The following is a 26616-nucleotide window of genomic DNA, read 5'->3' as shown; positions in this document are numbered from 1 at the left end:
TTTTGTGAAGCAAACTGACAACAAGTTTACCCTGACCTGTTCCTCATCAAAACCTTGCTTTGAAATGTTTTTTAAACAAGCAGATGCAGCTGGTGACCAAGGTTCAAATAACTGACATTACTAAGATACAGCCAAGACTTCAGCAAGCCTCATGGTGACACTTCTGGACAAAGATAAGGCTTTGTTGTAAGTATAAAAGCTTGGAACATTCCTCATCATGTGTAGAAAAATGCCACAACAAAAATCATTAACAGTCTTGAATACATTGGAGAAGCAGGGGAAAAAGACAGAGGTAGTCTCAAGGTCTAGGGTGGAATAAATGACCCTTACTTTAAGAGTAAATATATATAAAGAAGCTGTAACATAAGGTTAAATGTGATTGCATCGTTTTGCAAATCTGACCAAAACAAGCAGTAAATTATTCCACTATGTTTTCTTTCATCAAAGAAGAACAATTGTAATAGCTGTTTTCTTGGCTCTTGTTAAAACCAAACTAAAAATAATAGCTAAAAAGTCAAGATTCCATTGTGTTTCTAAAAAATCAGACTTCTTTTAAGCAAACTTTGACATTTTACATGCTTTAATTTCAGAATTGCACCTGGTCCTAGCCTAGGGGCAGAAATAAAAGGATACAAGTCAAAACACAAAGACATAAACCTCCATTATTTTGACGGGACAGTTAACAGCACAGGGAAGCTACACATGTTCGCAATCTGTTTGAATAACTAAATAAATAGTAATTATTCTATTTACTCCCTTTCAGTTTGCTTGAATTTTTAAATTGTGCAACAATAGAGAAATTGCATTGCAGCTTCCGCTGATATTTGGATCAAAACAGAGATTACTGATTAAATTTTGAATTTGGTCTATGAGTCAAATACATTGTTCCATTCATGTTTAAAACGAAGACGCCCACAGATCTTTAAAAAAAAAAAAAAAAAAAAAAAAAAAGAAAGAAAAAGAAAAAAGCAAAAAGAAATAGAGTTAAAACTAATTTTCCCCTCTGCTTTGCTGTCCTGGTGAGAAAGCAGCAAAAAAAAAAAAAAAAAAAAAAAAAGAAAAAAAAGAAAGCAAAGTTTATATAAAGCTGTTTTAACCACAAATGCTGGAATCATTCAGCTGGTAAAAAAAACATGATTTTCATATATATCAAAAACATGCTGACGTTCGAAGAAATCTGTAAAGCTCTTTTTTATACAAGATAATAAGAGTATATTACACTATATGCTGTTTACTTAGATAATGATTATAGCATAAGCAGAGGCAGGTTAATATCTGTATAAATAGTTTTACCTAAAGCTACCCCGTTTTTTTTTCTGATGTTAATCTCCACTTTGACTAGCTGTAAGATTAATTTTATATCCTTTCCTTGAATTACATCTATTATAAACCAGAAGAACAGCCAACCTTTTTATTTTTTTTGTCAGCAATGAGTCAGAAAAAAGAAAAAAAAAAAAAAACATAGTTAAAACCAAGAAAACTTTACTAAATATATGTTTTAGAAACCAAAATAAAATAAGTGAGATGATTTACTGCAAAGCATCTGTCTTAAAGTGTACAAGCAGTTTGGGATTCTAAACAGATGAAAAAGGAATAAAGCAAATGGAAAAAAAAAAAAAAAAAGAAAGAAAAAAAAAAAAAAAAAGGAGGAAAAGAAAGCAAAAGAGCTGATAAAGTTTCTGGCTACAATACAGGAGACATATCATTACCATATGATCTAATGTGGGTGTCAGCCTGGATTGTGTTCATTGAGAGAAACCTTATTTTTTAACTGTGCTATGGAATAGAAGCAGGAGGGTTTTCCACCAAGTGACAGTCACTGAGCTGAACTTACCCCCTCCTCCTTTCCACACCTGCAAAGCCCTTTGCCTGGGTTGAATATTTAGTTTAATTACATCTCAGCTTTGAGAGCTCCTGTTGCAAATCCCTGGATTAAAAGGTACGGTTTTCGGTAATTCTCCTGAACTATGCTGCACTAATAAAACTTCAGGCAAGTCTACGGCAAGAAGTAGATGGATTTTAAGAGAAGCAAGGAAAAATCCTACTAAATGTTTAGCAGTGTTGAATGTTGTATCCAGCACTTTTGTTTCTCGAGAACATGAGAATGCGTTCGTAAGGACTGTACACATTTCCTACTGTTTATTTGACTGCTCTGTCTCTTGTTTTGATTTGTATAAGCGCTGCTATAGTCCTTTCTTTTTCCGTACCGTAAACTTTTGCAGCAGCATGTTCTCTGTTTGCAAGTCAGTGTTTAGAATCTATGATGTAGAAGTGTAAGGGTTGAGTTCATGTATTTCTCGTTTAAACTGCACTCTGAGATATATTTTTCTTCCTTTCAGGTTTCTTTGTACTTATTACAAACTCTAATGAGTATAACTTTGATTTCAGAGGAAAAGATATGTAGTATGTAGTTAAACAGGATCAGTGTATGCCTTTGTGATGTTAGAAAGCGCCGTGTTACAGTGTGCAAATGAGGAACTTATATTTAAAGAAGCTGCCTGTGAATGAAACAGGGGGAAAGAAAATCCTTGGATTTGAAGCTCCTGTTAGCAGAGTTTAAAGCTCTTTTTGACTCTCAACTGCACTTTTTCCATACTTAGACTTTCTTGTAAAAAAAAAAAATAAGTCAAACATATAATGTAGGAGATTTTTGTTTGAAGCTGCATGTGTTTTTTAACTCGTCTTTTGTGGTATTTTTGAGGGATTTCTGAGAGTGGATGGGCTAATATTTAAAAGATAAGGTTAAGGCAAGCTGACAAAAAGACCACCAGTACTGTGGTGACGTGAACTGATGAAGCATATTTCCAGGGCTATTTTGAATTGAAATGTGGCCAATTCTATGGTATAGTTTCCTCTGTTTGTGGAAAAGTCTTACTCACTGTAAACACATAATTAAAGCAAACTTAAACAGTTCTGTCTGCAGACATAAATATTTTGTCACAGACCTTTAAGAATTCAGATTTTTTTTCCTTCCTTATTTTTTCAAAAGTGAAATGTAAACACTTCTTGCTAGAACAATTTTATACTGTTTTATATCTAACTTTTTCTGTCCATTTAAATGTGTAAAAAACAGAAGTATATGTACCTACAGTAGGAAAACATGAATGAAGACATGCACACGTCTACTCTTATTTCCTTATTATCTGCAGTTTGCTGTTCGTGTTTGAATTAGATTCTTGATATCCTTTGTTGTCATACATTCCTCCTTTATACACAAATTTTCTTTTTTTCTGAATTTGTTCTAGTTTTGTCAAAAAAGGGACCAAAAGAAAAGGTCTACTATGGGCATAAAATTAGGTAAATTAAATTTATCAGTATTAATAAATGTGAAGATGCTTCCAAAGTGTTATTTATTTATTTATTTATTTATTTGCCCCTTGGGAGGAGAGTGTTAGTAAGATAACTCCAGGATGAGATCCACACTGTGCATTCCTGGAGGGGGTTTTCAAGGGGAGGGGGTGGAGGGGGGAGTGGTGCTTCTTTAGTGACACTGGATAATTCAGAAGCAGCTTTATTTTTATTTATTAATATTAATATTAATATTATTAATATTATTATTATTTTAATTTAGCAAAAGGGACCTGAGGAAGCTTTTTAGAAAAATACCGATTGCCGGTGCCAGGGGTGGTGTCCAGCTTTCCTGGTGTTTATTGGGCATTTTGAAATGGGCATCTTTAAAAATGCTCTGTACTTGAGTAGTGTTTTATTGCTCATTTTCACAAGGCAGCTTATTAAAATAGAAGTTTGCATTCTTGTTTCAAGCAATTAATCAATTGCACTGTTATTTTACAGTCTATGATTATGCCAGGAACTTGAATTAGGTTAAACCATGGCAAGAACTTGCCACCCTGTATTAATACCTCATTGCTGTGATGTTCTTACTTGTCTATCAGTATCGTATGACAGGGCTGAATGCTGGGCATGGGACACCCCTCGTGTTGGTGGGGGCTGGGACAGGAGGATGCAGGAAAGTGTCACACCCAGGAGCATGGCCCGTCCCAGCCACAGGACATGAGATTCCATGATGAGGGGCTGTGTGAACAGGGCAGACTGTGACAGGCTGTGACCCTCCAGCTGACACTGGGGTCTGCAGAGTCCCTCAGTGCATGCAGTGGGTAACATGTCTGTCTACTCCTGGAACAGAAGGTATATCACAATCTAAGAAACTGAGTATGTTTCTGATAGTGATAACAAAAACTATGTTTTGCTCCATGTGAACTCACTTGGAAGTCTTTGGGACATCTGAAGAAGTTAGATGCTTGTCTTTCTGCTAGGTGAATGACAGAAATGTCAACTCTGGTGTTATAACACTTGCATGATTGATAAGGTCACCTTCCCATCCTCTCGTGACTGAGCCTCAGAAATTTCTGCATTTTTGGCATCTGTATGTAAAAATTTGTAAAGGAAATTGAGCCCAGACACAGTACAGATTGTATCTAATTCCAGGCCTGTGATTTTTATTTATCTAGCATTTTTTTCTACTGACCATTTGTGCTAGAGTACCAGCATGTTCTGGAAAGAGAGGCCTCAGTATGCAGCTGTCACCTAGTACCGACTGTCCATGTTAACCATCTAGTCCTATCTAACATATTTCAATACAGTGAGGGAGATGTTAGTTTTCCGCTCCTCCCTCTCAGTTTTTTTTAATCTCCATTAGTCAAAATGGAGCTGGAAACTGCTATGTGACCCTCTTAACTGTTAGCTAGCTTCTAGATAGGATAGAACCCAGTTAACACCCAGAGAAGGCATTTCAGAGGCAAATTTCAATGACTTCCAGTTATTGACCTGAAGAAGCAATTGGACATCTTTGCTTTCACTACAAAGAGCAATATCTGTAATCAGAATTGTGCTATTGATTTTAAGAAAAGTCTCCTAAATAAGGAAGAAAACTGTCTATCATTTGATGACTTGAAGGCAGTTTTCATTTTATTTAATTGTGGATTGTTTATACACCAATGAAAGGTTGCAAAACATAAGCTTCCTCATGTAAATTAAATAGTAAAAGAAGGTAATTTTTAGAAAGTAGGGTACAGCCTTGGTACAAAGTCTGGAAAAAAAACCCAACTGTTTTGGAATTTTTCCCTAGTGTACAGTAGAGGTAGCCCAACATACAGTGTCTTGAAATGCATTTTAGGCCTAAGTCCTGAGAATACATGCTTAGCAGTTTTCGTTATTATTATCAATGGCAGTTCACACTTGTGTGAAGGTACTCCTGTGCATGAAAATCTGCAGGATGAGGCCCTGAAGTACCATTTGAACATGTGCTGACAATACTGAAAGCTCCAGTTCAAATGTCTAAGCAGTACAAAGCAGAGGAATTTCAGAGTGCATTGTTATGAGGTAAAATCCCCTAGCAAAAACCTTGGAAAGAAAGCCAAGAATATCCAATGTAATACAACACAGTGTTCTTTCTTATTGTGTTGTTTAAACTGGGAATTAAGAATAGCTTACTTAAAAAACTAAAGATCTTTCTCACTCTCTCTCCATCCCATTTCTAGATCTCACTCTTTCTCAGTCAGCTTTACTAGGATATAATTCAAAACACACAGCAAACTGGCACTTAAAAAAATAGATTTCTCAAGATACAAAATACTGCATTACAGTGAGTTTGGGAACCTCAGGTTCATCCCAAGGGAACAAACTCACTGCCATGAAACAAATGTTAATGAAATCAGACTATTCTGTTGGCAGAAAACATACACATGGAAAATGTGGTTATTGTGTTGACTGTTTTGCATAACAAAATTGACAGTGCTGCCTGTTCCTAATAAATATTACTCTAAATATGCAAACAGATGTATCTAGAGTTGCCTTTAAACCATCTTTTGGAAAAAAATTTAAAAAGGGGGGGGTGGGGGGGGCTATTGACAAGTAGTTACCAGACTGCTATCATATAACTGTCCTATTTTCACCATTCAGTTTTCATTTGTCAAAAGGAATAGTTATGCAACTGTGGATATGTTGGACCTCCTTCAGTAGGAACTATGCAGCTATGGAAAACTGCTACTTTTGTTTTAAATCCTCTACTGTGGTTCCTAGGTTCTGCCTGGAGTTGATGAACTGAGCCATGAGGCTAGTTCTCTTCATCCTACTGCTGCCAGTATGCTTGGCCACGCCGTTCCACCAGAAGGGCCTCTTTGACTTTATGTTGGAGGATGAAGGGTCAGCTGATTTGGCTTCAACAGATGATCCTGTCATATCTGGATTTGGGCCAGTGTGCCCCTTCCGCTGCCAGTGTCATCTTCGCGTTGTGCAGTGCTCTGACCTAGGTAAGCCCAAGAGTGTCTTCATAGGGTCTGGCCTGCGAGGCTGGACAGTTGTGAACACAAAATATTTTTTATATTTTCTGTATATTTTATGCACATACATCTCATTTGCTCTTGGAAAACCACAGATCTCAGTTGCAGGGAAAATCGCTTTTCAAGGTTGTTTCTTCAAAAGTGTATTAAATAAATTCAGTGAGGTTAAATGTGGGGATGGAAACATTTTAAAAGTTCTTAAATTGCACAGTCCAGACTCCAACACTCTTAATCATACTGTTGAGTACCTCAACATAGAAATCATCCTATTTCCATAGGATTACATGAGCATGGAATAACGAACACTGAATCATGGAACAGTCAACCTTGGAACCAGCTCTTTGAAGGAAAGAGCTTGGAAACTCTCCAAAACAATGAACACATTTTGGAGCGCCTTATTAAATATCTTTCTTAGACAATGTTCAAGCTGAAATCATGAGAACCTTTCTCACAAACTTCCCTCACTTCCACATGTACAAGGGCTTGTCTTTACAGTAAGACCAGCAGAATGTGAAGCCATGCCATCTGTCACTGTATTCTGACTTTATAATGTAAAAATCACCAGTAATGAAGTTGACTCCAGCAAAACTGCTGTTGGTTTGCACCAGTGTTATTTGGTGAACGTGTAGTGTAGAAAATTAAAGGTTTTGTATGTTTGTTTGTTTGTTTTTCCTCACAAGGAAATTAGGCAGTATATTCAATGGACAGACAAGTAGTTTTCCCTATGATTATAAATATATATATATATACTTTTTTTTTTTTTTTAAATGCATTTTCTCTGCTGTTTGAATGTATTTCTGGAGTTTCTATTTTACTAAGTTATTGCATTATCTTTGATAATTACTGTAAGTTATGACAGAACTCTACCAAATAGGACCTGGGTCTCATTGTGGTGGGTGTTGTACAATTATAAAATGAGGGGAAAACATTAGTTACGTCCCTTGAAACTTCTGTGAATTTTTAAAGTAAGCCACATAATTACGCAATAGATATGTTTGGCAAAGACCCAGTGAACAAAGCAAGCCAAGTTGCACAAACTAGCACAGACTAACCTACCCATGCATTCACAAAGCTTTTACAGTAATGGCTCCAAAGAAAGACACTTTTTCACTATTTAGATGATAGATAGTAACAAACATGGAGTGTCTAGTGGAGAGGAGGTTGCACCACATACATGAAGATCTCAGACTTTTATTTTCATACAAGCACAGAATCAGAATTGTTTGAGTTAAAAGAGACATTTAGAAGTCATCCAACTCCCCTGCAGTGAACAGGGATACCTACATCTAGATCAGGTTGCTCAGAGCCTGATTCAACCTGGTCTTGAATGTCTCCAAGGAGAAGGCATCTACCACCTCTTTGTGCCATCTGTTGCAGTGCTTCATTGACCATTACTGTAAAAAGCTTTTCCCCTATTTCCAACCAAAATCTCCCCTTTTCTAATTTGAAACCATTTTCCCTTGTCCTATCACAGAACACCAACACCCTGCTAAAGCATCTGTCTTCTTCCTTATTACTATCACCCTTTAAATACTGAAAGGCTGCTATTGGGTTTTCCTAGAGCTTTCTCTTCTCCAGGCTGAACAGCCCCAGTTCTCTCATCTTGTCCGCATAGGGAGGTGTTCCATCCCTTGCATCATTTTTGTGGCCCTACTCTGGATGTGCTCCAACAGGTCCACACTTCTCCTGTGCTGAGAATTCCACATCTGGACTCAATACTCCAGGTGAGGTCTCATCAGAGCAGAGTAGAAGGGGAGGATCCCTTCCCTTCACCTGCTGAGCACCCTTCTTTTGGTGCAGTCCAGGATACTGTTGGCTTTCTGAACTGTGAGGCCACATATCCATCTTGCAATCCAACAGTACTTTCAAGTCCTTTTCAGTAGGGCGGTGCTCTATCTTTTTGTCCTCCGGCATGCACTGGTAATGGAGATTGCTGTGACCCAGGTGCAATATCTTGCACTTGGATTTCTTGAATCTCATGAGGTTCACCTGGGCCCACTGCTCAAGTTTGTCCATGTCCCTCTGGATGCTGTCCCATTCCTCAAGTATGTTGACTGCACCACAGAGCCTGGCATCATCCACAGACTTGCTGAAGATTCCACTCTCAGTGTTACTGATGAAGGTATTAAAGAGCATTGGTCCCATTACTGATTCCTAAGGACCACAGATTTCCATCCATACATTAAGCCATTGATCACCACTCCCTGGGTATCATTTTGCAACCAGTTCCTCATCCATTGAACAGTCTACCCACAAGATCCATATCTTACCAATTAGGAGAGAAGGATGTTATGAGGATCATATCAAAGGCCATGTTGAAGTACCAATAGATTACATCAGTAGCTCTTCCTTTGTCTACTGGAGCAGTTACATGATCATAGAACGCCACTAGGTTGGTCAGGCTTTGATCAAGCCATGTTGGCTGTCTCAGATCACCTTCCTGTCTTCCATATATATTAGCATAGTTTCCAGGAGGATCTTCTCTATGATCTCTGTCAGCACAGAGATGATGCTGAAAGGTCATTAGTTTCCTGGATCGTTTTTTCCACCCTTCTTAAAAATGGATGTGCCGTTGACTTTATTCCAGTCAGCAGGGACTTCATCTGGCTGCTGTGACTTTTCAAATATCACTGAGAGTGGCTTAGACAGTACATCAGTCAATTTCACCAGGACCCATAGACTTATGGATGTTCAGATTCCCCAGGTGGTTGTAAACCTGACCTTTGCTTACAGTGGAGGGACATTGCTCCCCTTGCCCATCCACTTGAGGGGTGTTTAAAGAGCAGTTGCCAGTGAAGACTGAGCTAAAAAGTTGTTGATTACCTCAACTTTGTCCTTGTCTGTTACCCATGTGCCTGTATTGCCCGCCTGTGGGAGTACACTGTGTTGGACTTTCAATTTCTGGTTGCAGCTGTAGAAGCTTTTCTCATTTTTTTTGTCCCTTGCCAAATCCAGTTCTGATTGGGCCTTGGTCTTCATGACCCCATCTCTTCACAGACTAACAGCATCACTATACTCCTCCCAGGTTACCTATCCCTACTTCCACTGCTTTTGCATTTTTTTCCTGCTCTCTGATTTGACCATCAGGTCCCAGTTCAGCCATGATGGACTATTGCCTTCCTTTCCTGACTTCCTGTATCTGGGATGGAGGATTCTTATGCACTAAGGAAAGCTTCCTTCAAGATCTGCTTGCTCTGCTTAGCTTTCTTGGTCTTGAGGACAGTTTCTTGTGGGGAGGATGTCTTCCCAGGTGACTGTAATTATTGTTATACTGGATAACACTGTTGGAATTTAAGATATTTTAGGAACTTTTCCCCAGTCTATTTCAATTCTGCAGAATTGAATTCAGTTAAAAAGTAGAATTATTCACACAGGAGCACTTTGTTTTTATACTTGCTCCCACATTCATTCAGTTCCCCTTCACAGACACGATTTCCAAAAGATTGCCCTGCATACTGCTGCTTCTGGGTTAGTAAAGTTCCATACTGTCAAGGAGCTTTGAGAATAAAATGATTAAAGCCCCAGTTCTGTGTTCCCCAGATAACTTTGAGAGAGATGATAAGAAATACATGTTCAACTTGGTTTAAGCCCACACAGTGCAGATACTGGAATGAGAAGACAGCGCTTTTGAAGCAGCTGAGCTGATAACATCCAGCCTCTGGGCACAGAGGAAGAGACATCTCCCAGGGGTTCAAATACACAGCACAGCAAAATAAGTAATATTTCCCTGGCAAAGCTCAGGGAATTTATAACCATTCAGTTTTCCATCCTCAGCTTGAAGTTTCATCCATCCCCACCACATGTGGTTACAACAGCCACTTCTGGGCCTGGCCCAAATGAGATGCTTATCAGGATGCAGGCTGCCCCTGAGAGCAGGGACAGGACAACTGAGTATGCCTCTGCTCCACACTCTTTCAGTCTCAAGTCCATTTCTGTGTGACTCAGTCTCCATCTAGATCAGATTTATCCAATTACTCTAGGAAAGCCAGGAGCTGGCTCTAAGAGCTCAGCATTTCTTTAGGAAGAGTTAAGGTGCTGCCAGGATGACCTAGTGTGCTTGTTGGCTGTCAGTGGGGGTGCAGTGATCAGGCTGGAGCCATAACACCAGCAATGAGGATTGCATCTCCCTGCAAACAATCACTCCTGGCTTGCCTTTCCCTACAGCTTAAGGCATTTCCTACCCAACCAAATTAGTTATCTCTCCCACCTAAAATTATCACATTTAATTATCTCGTCCCACGAGTAATAATTGAAGAAAAGCTGCAGGCAATAACAAGACTCCCCCCAAGGACATATTAAGAACATACTGAATTAAATCTCTGTCCACAGAGGAAAACTGAAACCTGGATCCTGTCTTGCACTCTCACTCTGGCCTGGAAGAAAGGGGCCCCTTGCAGCTGGGTGCAGAGGGCAGGTCAGAGCAAGGCATCTGAGAGATCTAATGTGGGCCTTCTCTTCCTCTGTATACCTCATTTGGTCCTCAAAGGGGCATTTACTATTTTTAAACTTCTGCAGCGTAAGGAAGAAACTCACTACCTGACTTAAACTTATGCGAAAAAACAAAACAAAACAAAACAAAAACCAAAAAACAGCAGATCTATCACAACCAGGATCCAGAGTTCAGGTTTGTTCCTTTGATGGTTATGTTTTTTTGTCCAGTTGCCTCTTCTCATGAGGATTGGAAGGGAATATTAAAAAAATATATAATAATAAGAAAAAGAATCCAAACTCTGAAAAAAAAGAGGCCTGGTGGTCCAGTTTCACTAGTGTCAGCTGAATTTTCTCATTCTTGTATTTTCAAGCTTCAGTCAAATCTTCCCAGGCACATACCTCTGAATTAATTTATTTTGCCTCCAAGCCAAAAGCTGAACTAGCAGGAAGGAGAGCACTGTCTTCTCACACCCTGAAGAAGAATTCTCTCAGAGGTGCAGTTACTGACATATTGAGAACAGGACCCAGTGTGCCTGCCTTATATGAGATTAATTACCTTTGTGCATCAGGCTCAAGGATCTTTGTGATACTTTTATTAACGTGCTGCCTTTTCTGAATTTCCATCCTGTTGCTAAAAGGAAGTTGTAGGTTCACTTTTTAATCATGCTTTGGTGAAGACATTACTGTGCCATAGCTAGATTTTCCATAGAGGTTACTGACTTTCTTATTCACATACACTGCAGAGTGACCAGTACAGCTAGTCAGACGAAACTTGCTATGCTGCAAAATAATAATGGTAGGGAAGATATTGTAGTTGAGCAAATATGCCTCATGAAAGCCCTAGCAAGGCTTAACAATTCAGTTGAAGTCCTATATTTCCAAAGAGTGTCTCAAGCAAAGGTTGCTCTCAGAGAGCCCTACTAGGCAGGAGGATGTGTATTTATTCAGCCCTGTGGCAGATGCAGAATGCTCCCTAAGCATGTTCAGTGACAGTGGACAGAGCTTTACTTGACCTTCAGATGAGTCTGACAGCCCCTTAGGAAGTGATCAGTGTAAGTGTTCTGCAGAATGCAGTAACATTGCCTTTCTCAGAGACTTCAACAGGTTGAGGGTTCCTCCAGCTTTCTTGTTGTGAGAATCCATGCAGGCTTTGTGGTCTCCAAAAGGTGCAGGAGAGATGAATGTCAGTAATTAAAGTTGAAGCAGTATTATATCTTAAATGGGATCCCTAGTCATAGCCCAGAAAGGCAATTTTTCTCTAGCTGTAAAGAAGGGTGTATTAAAGCTCAGTATGGGTGCTGGATTGTCTATCTGAAGAGTACTTTGAGATCAGCAGGAGAAAAGCTCACAGATGTGTAAAGCATTATTCCAGGGATCCAGTAACATGAGTCAGTTTATCTGAATTTACCAAGTATTAAATGATGGCTCATAATGTGTCAACGTGTCTACAGCTAATTTATTTGTTGACAGAAGGAAATTTATCTCCTTGTGTAAAATATTCCAGAAGCATCTGAGCACTGGTTTTCTGATCTTCATGTGTTTTTCACTTCATTCTTGGGATCCTCATCTCTCTTTTTTAAGGAAATTAACTCCTTTGAGACATACTTTGATTTGAACTTCCATAGTCAACACTAAATGCTCTTAGAGAAAATAATACTTACCTTATTGGTGATCCATCCCAATCATTTTATGAGTTCCAGAAAACAGATAGAGTTACTCCTTGGTATTATTTGAATCTTTATCATCTTTTCAAAAACATAATTCTTAATGCTAAATGTTTAGCTCAAAATCCAGTGAGTTTCTGAAAGTGCAGTAAGAAATATCATGAATCCATAAATAACAAGATATTTAAAAATACACTTTTTAAACAAATCTTTTGTTAATTGACATTTTAATTGATGAAACTTTAGGCTACGTTATTCCATATTTCATTATTGTCTTTCTTCCAAAAATAAGGGCTGAAGATTTATTCCTTTTCTGTTTAACAAAAGCTGAAACTCTGAGGAAATTTCCTAAATCCATATCTAGCAAGTACTGGGATCAATAAAAATCTGAAGAATTACAGTTAAGATATAGAAGTGATTTCAGGTTATGTTCATTACCTAAGAGTCATCTGTTCTCCTTTCACAGTCATAGGGCATGGGGCAGTTCTTCCAACCTAAGGTGGACAGTACTGACTGAAAGTAGGAATCCTTCCTGGAGAATTAGACTATTAGACTACTGTTAGAAGGCCTCAGTGGTCACTTGAGGGTATACAACTAATTTTCAAATTAATGAAGAAATGTGTGATGAAATTAAAGATTGAAGAAGTCCACACAGGTTAACAGCATTATTATTATTATTATTATTGTTGTTGTTGTTGTTGTTGTTGTTATTGTTGTTATTGTTATTATTATATTCCTTGGAAGTCAAAGAAAGCAAAAAGAAAGCCCTATACTCAGTAAATCTTGAAAAAAAAAATTAAGAATAAAATATTTAGAACACCATCTTGAGAAGTTTTCAATAAAACAAACAAAACAAAAACAAAACTGGCTAGATGTAGGATTTTCTGTATTAATAAACTATGGTTAGGTTTCTCCTGTGCAAGAGCAATAAGCAGCCTTGTTGCATTGCCACTAGTTTTACAACCTGAATTGCTGATGTTCCAGTTCCAGTTGAGGGACATGATTCTGGGTGAAAGTTAGACCATTCTAATTATATGCTTTATTTTTTCATTGCCTGCTCCAAGGTAACAGTTACCACTCATCTGTGCCTTGGGGTTTGTTTGCTTGGTTGACTGTTGTTTTGGTGAGGCTTTTTTTGGACAATCTTACATTTGTTTGCTTGGTTTAGACTAGGGAACATACTTTAATATAGCCTAGTAGAGGGCATGGTAATCTTGAGTGCCAAATACAAGCGGTATGAGAAGTGACTGTTTTCTGCATCAGAATATGACTAGGGCTGGTTTCTAAAATATCCCTGTCTTCAAATAAATAACTAATAGATGGATGCATGAATCAATTGTTGTGACACTGCAAAACATAGCAGGTGATTGAAGCACTTGAAATGTACTAAAAATCATTAATGATATACACTAATGCTATTGAAATCTATATTATATGTATTAAATTCTTAACATCTCCATTGGATGTAGTGTTTGGTAACACATATAACTATTTAGGAACTATTCTTATTTTCAACTTAATGATGCCTGTGCTGTTCACCTGCTAAAGACTCTCTGCCATGTCCTAGGAGGACCTAAGGACTCCAAAAGTTCCTTTCCAGTGTTCACTGTGCAAATAGGAATGTGATCTAGGAGTTTGTGTCCTACTTGAAGCCACCAACGATAATAGTAAGAAAATGCCATTCTCAGGAAAACCACTTTTACAATGCCCAACTGCTGTGGTATTTAGAAAAGTTCCTGTTTTTAAACAAGTCTTCAAAACACCTCTTTCTAACCAAGCTTTGACATTTCTAACCCTTCCTTATTAACTTTGGACTCAGTAGTATGTGTATTACTTTGTCCATATCCTGGATCTGTCATGTGGCTACAGGAATAAAAGTTGTTTTTCTTAAGGTTTCAGTCTTTTCTTGAAGTTTAAGTCTACAAGTATATGCTTTTTAATTTCTCATACGTTCTTTTTAACTTATTTCTCCTGCTCTTAGTGTTCGTTCTGACAAAAAGTATTAGCAGATGTTAGAATTCAAGTTCTGTCCAGTTGTATTACATTTTATAGTTTATTCCTGCAAAGCATTTTTGTACTTTACACTAGGAAAAGAAAACAGATAGGTGGAGTGGAAATTTCTTATTGGCTTCTCATCAAGGAAAGAGATGGAAACAGTGAACACAGAGACTTTTGAGACCAAAGACCGTACTTGCAAGGGGTTGTGATGAGGGAATACTTGTGCGTTTTGTGCTTTGGGTGCTTTTGTACAACTCACGGGACTTAACAGTGTTCACCAGGTCTATGTCCTGTTATCAATAGGGTTGCATTTGCTATGCAGTCAAAACTACTGACTAAGGCATTCTATAAAGAAAGAAAAAGGTGAAAAGCGATATGTAAATATTCTTTGTGCAGTCTCTTTGCATGCTTTTAAGTGAGGACACCCAGGAGTGCATCCTCTATCAGCCTTTTGCTACTGATTACTTTGATTTGCTACAAAAAAAACCAAACAAACACAAAACAACAAACAAACAAACAAACAACAACAAAAAACTGATGAGGAGAAGATGTTTGCAGTTCTTATTTTACTCTGAAAAAGAATGCAATAAATATGCAATGCTGTGAAAACCAGAAACCACTTCTCACCATCTCATTTCTTGTCAGCGTTATGTAGTTAGTGGCAAGGTAAATGGGCAGGTTATTTATATAAATGCTACAGTATTTAAGTTACACAAATATGAATGACTTTGCAGCCTCGTCCTGCAGTATATCATCATCACAATAGAAATGTGCAAGAGGTCATCCTAGAACCAGCTTCTTCTTCATTGTTTACATCATCTAACATGCGAAAGCCCAGGATAACCTCAGTTTCTGTGCTGGAGAATTTTCACTTTGAACACAGCTAATCACAAACTCCAGAAGTTCATTTTCCAATAAATGTTTTGCCTTATACCACTCCAATGAGAGCCTCAGAAGCTAACCTGGCTCTCAGTGAATTCCTATTTAAGGTTAACATGGAAGAATGTTGTTTGTACTTGTGCAACATCCACTCTCTCAAAAAAAACCCTCACTGAATATCTTTGTATAAGACATGTATGAACAAAGACAAAACTGAATTAGCCAAATAGGACTATGATGCAGTTTATTTCCATAAGCTCAATTAGGATTTACATGCCTTCAAACTGAGGAGATCAAACTAATTCTTTACCAATGGGAAGTACAAATGAGAAAGAGAAGGGAACAGAGCTAGCCATGTCTGTATAGTGGCAGCAGGTCATTATAAAACTAGGACTGTGCAATAGCCATGTGGTCAGGGAAGAAAGGTGTAAGTTTACTGGAAAGTTGAAGAGATCTCCCCAAACTGCTCTTTATTGCTGCCTTTTTATGTTAGTGCTAATTCTGTTAAATTCTAAAGCAAGGATTTAGAGTGGTATCCTTAGATTAGTATCTATTGCCTGCTGATAGAACCATGAATCAGGAAAACATCCTTACTCCAAAGGGTTGTTAAAAATTTAGTGTTAGATAGCTTTCAGTTTTCCCAGTCATTGAAATGGTCTCTTCTGAGTACTCTAAAGACATGCAAGAAGTACATATTTCACATCAATGCATGAGTAGTCATGGGTAGTGCATCTGCATTATATCCACAGTGATTAAAGACACAATGCACAATGTGCTAGCAGATTACACAAATCACACAGGGCTATTGCTGTTCTCTGATGGGATGTTTTATGTCAGTAACCATGACAGTAATGTCATGTTGGCAATTCTAGCAGTTACTTCAGAAATCTCACGATAGTTGATTGTTTTACGTAATGTCTTCAGCCCTGAAGGCTCATGATTTTTTTTTTTTTTTCAAAATACTTTTCTGCCTTTCTAAGATAAATCTCTGCTTCTTGATAAGGTGTACATCTTCCAGACCTTTGAATTTAACAGTCAGTTAGAAAGAACACAGAAAAGGAATTTGCTTGATTTTGAGTATTAAGGATACATCATTACCTCTCAGTATTAGTTTGGAGACAGGAGACTGAATCTATCTGTACCAGAAATGTGACTAACACAGAAAAATGATTTATAACAACTGTAGCTTGCAATATCCTTTATACTCTGAAATTTGTGTTCAATACATACAGTGGGTGGAAATGGAAGCAAGCAGATAAGCTTTGCACTCATTTTAAAACCTTTGCTGTGACTTTTTCAATTGTTAGTACTATCATAAGAGATAATTGAGCAGTTGATCACAGTGTGATTTTATTACTTTTTTTTTGTGTTCTTCATTTTATTCTGGGAAGTAGTGTTATAAATTGTCATGATTCTGTTATTTTGTGAAATGTTTTTTGGGAGAAAAAAATAAATAAATACAGGGTAGTGGTATATCTGTAGATCTACTGTGAGAGGCCTTCCCAGCAGGGGATGGGTTTCATTTTCTCATTCTTTCATAAGGGAAGGGTCAGAGGTATACAGAAATAATCTGTGAAGAAAACAAGCCCCAAATGGATCATAATGGATCATGAATTGTATGGACTGAAAGCAGGAAAAGCATCTGAAAAAGGTTATAAGTCCCTTTTAAGAAGATGCATTTTAAGTTTCAAGTATTCCAGTGGACACTCCTTTTTAGAACAATCACACGAGAAAAACAGTACTCCACTTTTTCTGATTTTTTTTTTTTTTAATTAATAAAGTAGTCATTAGTACTGATTATTTCATAGGGAATGAGAAAAGTGGGGAACAGACTTTTACTTTGAAAGTGGGAGAGAGAAGGAGTCTGGGGATACTTCTCAGCAAAGAAAGGCATTTGTTTCTTATTTTTCTGGCTGGTAGGATGCAAATTATGAAATTAATCTTATTTTCAAATCCTACACAATAGAGAACATATTTCCAGTAAATACTCAAGTACAAAGCCTGGGAAAGCTTCAGTGAACTTTTCTACGTCCTGTTATTTTCCACGGCCAAGACTGCTGAACCCATAAGCTTGCCATTCACCCCATGCATCCCAGAATACATGCAGGGCACCACCAAGGGCATTCACCCCAGAGAGGGAGGGAGGCAGGGAATGAGGGGTGCTGCCTGCTGTGGGACGAGGCAGAGCCTGGCTTGGAGCAGGGAGAGCGTGCAGCAGAGGAAGCACAGTCAGCTGCCAGAGAGGCCTCCTCTGCTGGGAGAGCAGCCACTGATGACCACGGCTGGGAATTACACGTAGCTCTGGCCAAATTCCTCAGCTGGCAGCAGCTGTTAGTGGAAACTGAAGCAGACTTGAAAAGACCCCTATTTTATGGCCCCTATGATAATAATCGTGAGTGTTGGGATGTAATAACACATGTATCTGAGCTGCAGAGTTCAGATCTCCTTCTGCCTTTTGACCCCTTCTCCCAGCTGGGGAAGGGAAGGATTTTCCAGCGGAATGAGCCCCATCCTCAGTTGTTGTAAAATGGAGAGGAGAACATGGGGGGAAAAAGAAAAAAAAAGAAAAAAAAAGAAAGAAAAAAAACCCAAAAACATAGCAAACTGCTGCATTAAGTAGTTTGTAGTAAGCACAGTTCTCTTTTTGTTATTTTGACTATGTGGTCTCAGCACTACAAAGACGCAGTTCCCAAGGAAGTGTCCTCATCTCTGGGCTACAGACTCAGACTCCCATTTGCTTCGTTTCTCTCACTAGCCTCATAAATCTTGCATTCCTTTTCTGTAGAGCTGTATGGCTTCAGCAGAAATTTGGCTCCATGCCAAGCTGCAGACTCTCACTTCTGAGAAATAGGAGGAGCAAACTGAATCCCCTTCAGAGCGAGTGGGGTTCAAAAGCCATCCCTGTCATTTTGGGGGTTAAACAATTCCACAACTGCTTGATCGCAGCTCCTGAAGCTGAGTGTGTAATTCCCTGTGCTGCAAAAGTAATGAAGTTTGCCTTGTATACTGAAATCCCTAATCTCCCTTAGTCCTCAGAATATTCCCAAATCCCTGATACATCTCCTACACCTGCTTAGCCAGTTAAATGGCAGCATATGTGAGTTGGGCTGGTGTATCACCATGCTGGAGATGACTGTCCACTGCCCAATGCTCTCTCTGGGACTCAGTAAATGCTGAGTTATACCAGCCTTAGTCTGTGTCATTAGCTTGGCTAGTTTCTGCCTAGTTTCTGGTTTCACAAATCTCCAGACCCATGGGACCTGTGTCTTCTCCAGGTGGTGAAGCACAAACAATCAGGCAAGCATTATAATTGCGCAAATCTAATATACTTAAGGAATCATGACAAAGCACTACATATCAGATAGACAGAATCTCATTGAGACAAGCCTGATTTCTCAATCCTCTCACTAAAGAGGGGTTCCTGGACCTGAGAAATGCTCTCCACTGAACATCTTCTATATGGTTGTAGTTGACCCTTTCCTTCACTACACTTCTAAAAGTGAGTGTGGGTCCTTGTTGTCTTGTGTGATTGAAATCTGCTGATCATCCACCTCTGCTAGCCATCCCTCTGATGCATTTGATCGTATTAGTTATTCCAAGCATCTGTGATATACTGACTAGAGCAAGAATAAGTTAGGAAAGCTTCTTCCAGGGAAAATAAAAGTGCAACTGATACTGACTATCAAAAGGAAGTATTTCAAGCTTAGCAACATACTTCTTTTCTTCTTACAGTCTTCTGGCATATTCTGTTCTGGAAATATTATCAAATAGATATTGATATACATATATACATAAATATAACTGGACATGAGCCAGCAGTGTGCGCTTGCAGCCCAGAAGGCCAACTGTGTTCTGGACTGCATTGAAAAGGAGTGTCCAGAAGGGAGTAGGAGGTGATTGTCCCCCTCCTACTGACTACTGCATCCAGGCCTGGAGACCCCAGCACAAGAAAGATGCAGAGCTCTTGGAATGGGTGCAGAGGAGGGCCACTAAGATGATCAGAGGGCTTCTTCTCCTATGAAGAAAAGTTGAGGGAACTGGCATTGTTTCGCTTGGAAAAGAGAAGGCTCCGGGAAGACCTCATTGTGGCCTTCTAGTATTTGAAGGGAGAATATAAATAGAAGTGGAAATGACTTTTTACAGTGGTGGATAGTGATAGGACAAGGAGGAATGGTTTTAAACTGAGACAGAGGAGGTTTAGGTTAGATATTAGGAGGAAGTTTTTCATACAGATGGTGGTGACACACTGGAACAGGTTGCCCAAGGAGGTTGTGGATGCCCTGTCATTCAAGGTGAGGCTGGATGTGGCTCTAGGTAACCTGGTTTGGTGGCTGGCGACCCTGCACATAGCAGGGAGTTGAAACTGGATGATCATTGTTGTCCTTTTCAACCCAGGCCTCTATATGATAGCATGATTCTATGATAAATACATTATAAGTATGTATACTGATGAGAATCACTGAGTGCTCATAGGTTGATGAGGTAGAGATGAAGAAAAAATCTACTTTATTGAAATCTGCAAAGAATGATACTAATCTGGTCCAATTTGCAGTTGATAATTGGAATTGATAAGACTTTTAGCTTCCAAGAGGAAGACGTGTTTTCTCCTGAAGCACTGCTTTAATGCCAATGACAATAATTGTCTGACTAAAGAAACACAGACTGGTTTGTTAGGTTCCATATGTTTTGAGAATCCGTAGGATCTTGATTTCAGCAAAAGCAAGCACTTTGGAAGGGTGGGGCTGTACCATTTTTGCTTATTTGTGAATTTTTGAAATACAGTTATAAGCTTAAACAATAACTGATTCACTTTTATTTGATGAAAATAAATAAAGCCATACATTTAACAGTTTAACAGACAGTAGGAGAGGCAGGAAAATCTAAATCTTTACTCAATTTTAAGTTAATCTTAGAAGCCAGAGAACTGAAACATTTCCAAATTGCCAAGCTGTATAGTACTGATTATTTGCATAAAAAGTCAGACTGCTATGTAGGGCTGTCATGTAGATTTTTAAGAAGCAAGCTTAAGTACATATATATATATTTATTAAAAAATAAAACTAAGAGCTGGAATACTTGTGTGAACTGGTTTTAAAATAATTCAGGAAGTGACTCAGTTGGCATTTTCCTGTACTCATCCCCCTTTTGCTTGGTACTACATAAATTTCACTGAGAGGCAATTGTAGGTGGACTTAGAGTCACACTAAAACTTGTTTCCAGAAGTATATGGACATCATGTGTGTTTCTCAGAAACAAGTAATAATTACAGCCCACAGTTAACCTCTTAACTTCTTTGTCTTCCATCCAGAAGAATAAAAAATTCTCCCTGGGCAAAGGTAATTCTATGTGTTAACTCCTACAAGTACCTATCTGGATATCTATCTGTCTCTGTAGACTTGAAAGCTCATGTAGAAGTGACAAGTGCCAAAACATTTGGATCCTGTCCACAAGTCAAACACAATTTAATCCTGAATTATTTAGCTGCTGAATTTATAAGTTGGTGTCCAGATCCACATATTTACAAACTTTTATTTCACTGTTGAGATCCATTTTATGTGGCTGTCAGTTGGTGGGTGTACCATACTACTTAAAACTAATATAACATGGCACCAGAGATGCATCCTGTGTTCCTCTGCACAGTGCATGACACTCTGCTCTCCCATATTCAAAACTCAGACAAGACAAGGAAAAACCAAATGTCACATCTAGAACTGTTTTCTGAACAATTTTAAAAAATGTTTTCAGGAAATAAATAACAGAATATGTGTATGTATGAATGTAAGGTAATGAAACAAGTTCATATTTTAAGGGATAGAAGTTATATTCTTTGTATATGGAGCTACATACATCCTAGTTTTTAATACAAAATAGAAAGCTTTCATAAAATCAGTTTTCACTAAAGGCTATTTGATTATAGCTGTTTTATTGTTATAATATGAAACACAGTTTAACTTCTGAGCTCTGTGAAATTATTAGTTCTACCTTATTCACAGAAAATGCTTCAGTGTGTAGAATTGGCCACGTGAAGCTTGAAATGTACAGCTGGAAATTTAATTTGAAGCTTAGTCTTCAGCAAATCAACCCTTTCATGGCAATCCAAGTATTCTTACGAGGCATGTTCCAAGGACATCCAATAATGAACAGCTGTGCAACTCTCGTGTACCCCAGTTTCTGCCACAAGCACTTAAATTACAAATGCCAGTGTTTATAATATGAATGCATTGACAGCTAGAACATGCTAATATTACTTTGTAATATTTGTAATATTTGTATTCAGTAATTTTTTGCATTTGTATGTTACTAGACTAGAAACTTTTCACAGCAATCATGATCTTAAACAAACAGTGCTTTTTGGGAGAGAATTTTTAGTTGCTGACATCAGTGTTGTCTGCTGAGGACATAAACTTTCCAGAAACAACATGCAAATTATATGGTATTACATTTGTGTATATTTGGAGCTACACTTCTGAAAGTAATGAGAGTTTTGCCTTCAGAAAAATTGAACTTCGTCTCTAAATGAGAAAACATTATTTTAGGAATATGAAGAACCCTAGGCTCTGTAATCTATTCATGTGTTGAAAATCAGTAAGGTAAATAGTAGGAGATATGACTTTTGTCATTTTATATGCAGTATATACTTTTACTCATTCACTCTAGGCTGGAAGATTCTTTTAAAAACTTCTTGTTATGACATGATTCAGACAGGTTAACCTACATTATAGTCAGTTTTACTAAATATTTAACCCATATATTTTTATACTTCATTAGTTAATACTTGAGAACTTATGGATGGGGAAAAAAAGAAAAAAAAAAAAAGATTGGAAGAGTGGTTAGGATTTCTTTAAATTCAAAAAACAACTTTTTACAACATCAGGACAATAGAATATGTTCTGAACAGACTTACTTATCACTTAAATCTAGGAAGCAACCTCTTCAAAAGTTGAGATATCCTACACTCATAAGTAAATTCAAGAAGGCTTGTTTCCAGATTTTGCCAAGCATTGAACATCAGTTACAGACAGCAGTGGGATGTGTCAACTACTCAACGCCTTGGAAGAGTCTGTCAAAGTTCCAAAAGACAAATTTGAGGTCTCATCTGCATGGAGTTATTTTAAATAATGTGACCAGATCTATAATGAATTCTTAGTGAGCCACTAACTGTATTAAAATGTGGCCTTTCAAGAGCTTATGGCAGTTTTGCAGTATTAACCAGACAACAGTGCTCTTTAATGTGATTTAGAAGCACTAAGTATGGTGCCAAATGCACCATTCTTTTAATGATTAGCCATAATAATTCAAAATAAGACCTATTTTATTTTATTTTATTTTATTCTATTATTTTATTTTCCCCCCTCTATTAAACACCTCTGAATCACAGAATTTTTGAGTATGGAGAAAATGTCTTCAGATGGTATCCTGTCAATGCAAGATCCATTACAGCAGGTAGCTCAGGGCTGTGCTTTGAACACCCCCATGGATGAAGACTCAACAGCCTTTGTGAGCAACTTATTTGGACAAAAATATCTTAATGTCTTTGAAGTCCCATTTATTAGATTAAAATACACTTAATTTAAAAGATAGTCAAAATTTTTAATCTGAGAACACTGTTTCTTATGCAGTCCACAGACATGTTCAGGAGACACTTACAGACATAATTCCCAGGAAACTCTGTGTACAGCTTCAGAAATATTTCTTGAAAAATTTATTGAAATCCTACCTGGTGATATTTACTGCTGTCAGCTGTCCATATTGAGACTTCATTAATGTCTGTATATTTACAAGCTGTTCATTTCTTCATTTAACATTTCACGTTCTGGTTTTTTTTGTTTATTTGTTTGTTTGCTTTTTGTGTTTTGTTTTGGTTTTTTTTAATTGTGGTTTGTTTTTTTCATTTATTTTTATTTTGATTTATTTTAAAAGGATTTATTTTAAGGATGAGCTAGGAAAGAAACATTAACTTTGTGGTAAATCAGAATGACTATTAATTTGCTGTATTCCAAGTCACACTATGAAAGGAAAGCTGGGTAAAGTGAGTGTTATTTAACACTAAATAATTTAATTTCCATTACTTCATTGGACTTATATATCAGCTATTCAGAAAATAGTCCCAAAGAGAGTCTTTAATTTAAACTGTCTGATGTTCTTTTGGCAGCTGTAGAGAAACCAAGAGATTTGTTCTCCAGAAAACTTGGACGCAGTTTCAGCTGACAGAAAAGTGGGGGTTTTGTGTCTTTTCTTTTTTTTTTTAAGGTGGACTTCACTGAAAGTTATTTAGCTACTGTCAAACAAACAGTATTTTTTCTGGAAATGCTTCTAATTAGCAACCACCCTTCTTTCAATAAAAAAATCTACTACCCTTTAAATAGCAGAAAATGCTTTCTATCCAATAAGACTAAGAAACAGTGAAATCAATAAATGCAGTATTTATTTCTGAAAGCAATTTTTATTCACAAAAGTCAGTAGGTTAGAATGCATTAGAAATAATTTTGACAAACTCAAGATATAGCTCAGATATATTTTCAGAAAAGAGCATAATGGAAATGTTAATAGGTAAATTTCAATTTGACATAGCAAAATAAAACTCCCTCTAACTCTTCAGAGACAGAAATTCTGTCAAATAAGTTTTCATAAGCTTCTTCAGGAAATGAGTTCTAGAAATGTTTACTGAAAGGTAAATGTAACTAAGGGAAATACTGGTCTCTGTTGGAATTTGATTTCAAAGTCAATTGTTTATTCTTTTTACTGATCCTAGGTCTGGAAAGAGTGCCAAAAGACCTTCCCCCTGACACAACTCTGCTGGATTTACAGAACAACAAAATCACCGAAATTCGAGATGGAGATTTCAAGAATTTGAAGAATCTTCATGTAAGTGTATAGCTGAACACAAACTGGATGAAAAAATGGTGGTTTGGGCCTAGTGCCTATGTTTTTAAGGAATATTGATTAAATATTCTGTGATCTTCCTCCACTGTCCCAGTCTCTTTCTAATTCCTCCCCTGTAAACTCTTTCCTCATGCCACTAAAGATCTTCACTAGTTTTCTTCTATTTGTAACTGTCTCCCTTCCATTATGTTCCTGTTCTCCATGACATCCTCACTCATCATTCACTCATTACTGTATTCCTTCCCCTCCTGCCTCTGAGCTCACGGAGTGTTCTTTGCACTCTCTATGATGTCATCAGTTTTTTGTTTTCTAATTTTAGCCCAAGCATCCTTTCAAGCCAAAATTATGCCTGCTGCACTACAATGACATTATGGTTTTGCCAATAATTGCCTATTAGTAAAATTCTACCCTTATCCATCTACAACTGCCAACACTATTCTTCCAACACTACTGACTGTTTTCCCTTTGCTATCACCCAAACAATCATTTTCTCCCTCTTAAATTTCTTTGAGCGGTTTTGAATAATTACTAGGGATACAATGACTGGTTGAAATGGAGGGAGATGCATGAGTAGATCATGATGAGGTTCTTGTCATATAATTTTAGCAACTGTTGCGTAGATTTCTACATCTGACCTTGAATGAGAAGATCTATGCTTCCAAATTGGGTTTTTTTTTTTTTTTGTTTTTTTTTTTTTTTACAATTCTTGTGTTCTGCTACTGAACAGATTTGACAATCTACTTCCTTCCTGCTTGTTTTAGTTTTCATCCACTTTGGAAGTGTCCTGGTTTTTTTTTCAGTGATGATTGTCTGCTGGATGTTGAAACAAACAAACAAACAAAAACCAACAAAGAAACATTTTCAGTGAAACTCATCTTTTCCTCACAACACTGCATGAAATGGTATTTCATATGAAAAGCACTGGCACCAATAATATCTTCCTACTTGGCACACAGTTCAGGTCTTCATTATACTCTGTGCTGTGAGTTAAGCTGTTGTGAGTGATGTCATCTCGCCGACTTTAATTCAATGGATATTTTTCTTTCTCTTATTAAATCAGATATAATTTAATACTGAATTAAATAGGTAACACTTCAGGGGAGACATTATTTCTTTACCTTACTCCCAAAAGTAGCCAGGCATGTTTAGAGACCGGTGGAAAACAAAGAAGAATGACAGCAGTAACAAGATTTCACTAAATTACCTATAGAACATTCTGATTTTCTTAGATTTCCTCAGTAAGGGAAAAGGATTCCTCTATCTCCGCCAAAAAAATGATTTACCCATGTACATTTATGCAACTAAGCAGCACCTTTATGCTTGGCAGGCATCATTTTTCTCGTTGTGTAAGATGTGGGAACAATTATATCCTCCTCCACCTTCTTCAACATTATTATGTCTACATATGGCTTCACCGAGTCATTTAGTATAAAAGGATGAAATAGAATTGGTTACTATGCTTTCTTTAGAATACATGCACATTATCCCTCAAAAAGTAATATGCTCTCTTGAAAGAGATCTTTTTTTTATTTTAAGGATATGTGTGTGCATGTGTGTGATATATATGTACATATCTCACATATAAACATTTAAAAATCATATTCTCAGATACACATCACAGACTTGTGATAGCCTTACACTTGACAGTGTGATGTTCAAAAGTTTCTGGACATCTACCAAAATATGAAACCTTTTAAGACTCTACTAAACCAGAAATAGTTGCATAAATTATATCTATTACTGTTCCAAAATCTGAAATAATCAGGAACTGCACGGTCTTTTGCATAAAATTACCACTTGCATAAGCATTTAAAGAACAATTCTCTGTAATCCTAATTCATACACATCTTAATAAAGAAAAAAAAGATGGTATATTCAGTTTACTCCTTTGAACAACACTTTTAAATTCATTTCTCGTTCCTATAGACATGACCTACCATAGATATAATAGTTTTAGAAGAGATTTTCATGAACAAATCAAATTGCAGTTGAATTTGTGCTAAAAGCCATGATAAGGAGCAAAGAGATCTCTTTATCTTGCCCATGTCTTCTCTTTCAGTACAAATGCAACTAATTAAGCTCTTAAATGACGTAAAAGAGGACTGAATAACTACAAAGATGTTCAGTGTAAATTAAATTTTTTGAGGTCAAAATGCAGTCAAAATTTGCAGCTGGGGAGCATGGAAAACAAGTAGAAAAGGTTTCAATTAAGGGAATATTTAAATGCAAATAATATATGCCTGCAAAGGAGGAGGCACAAAAAGCACCAAAGTAAAGGTGGTGGTATACCTGATATTTTTATAGTTTTCAAGAAAACCAGGAAAATGTGACTGAGCTGTCAAAATTGGTCTAAAAAAATATCGAATGAGACTCCATACTATAAAAATGAAACATGAGATAGACTTTAATTGGAGGTCTCAGAACAATAATGAAAAAAAAAACACAGAACTTGGAGAAAGCAA

General features: G+C 37.3%; 1 protein-coding gene across 1 annotated transcript in view; it reads left to right on the top strand.

Annotated features, from left to right (window-relative positions):
• Positions 1-1809: 1809 nt before the first annotated feature.
• DCN (decorin) overlaps positions 1810-26616 on the top strand; it is a 37234-nt gene continuing 12427 nt past the window's right edge. The window contains 3 exon segments of the mRNA NM_001323188.1: positions 1810-1939; positions 6040-6269; positions 24024-24136. Coding sequence (NP_001310117.1) covers positions 6068-6269; positions 24024-24136 — 315 coding nt within the window. The 5' untranslated portion in view covers positions 1810-1939; positions 6040-6067.

Source organism: Coturnix japonica, chromosome 1 (assembly GCF_001577835.2).
Source record: "Coturnix japonica isolate 7356 chromosome 1, Coturnix japonica 2.1, whole genome shotgun sequence".
In the NCBI taxonomy this organism is placed as follows: Eukaryota; Metazoa; Chordata; class Aves; order Galliformes; family Phasianidae; genus Coturnix; species Coturnix japonica.
The sequence above is the reverse complement of the archived record's forward strand: the minus strand, read 5'-3'. Positions and strand labels throughout refer to the sequence as shown.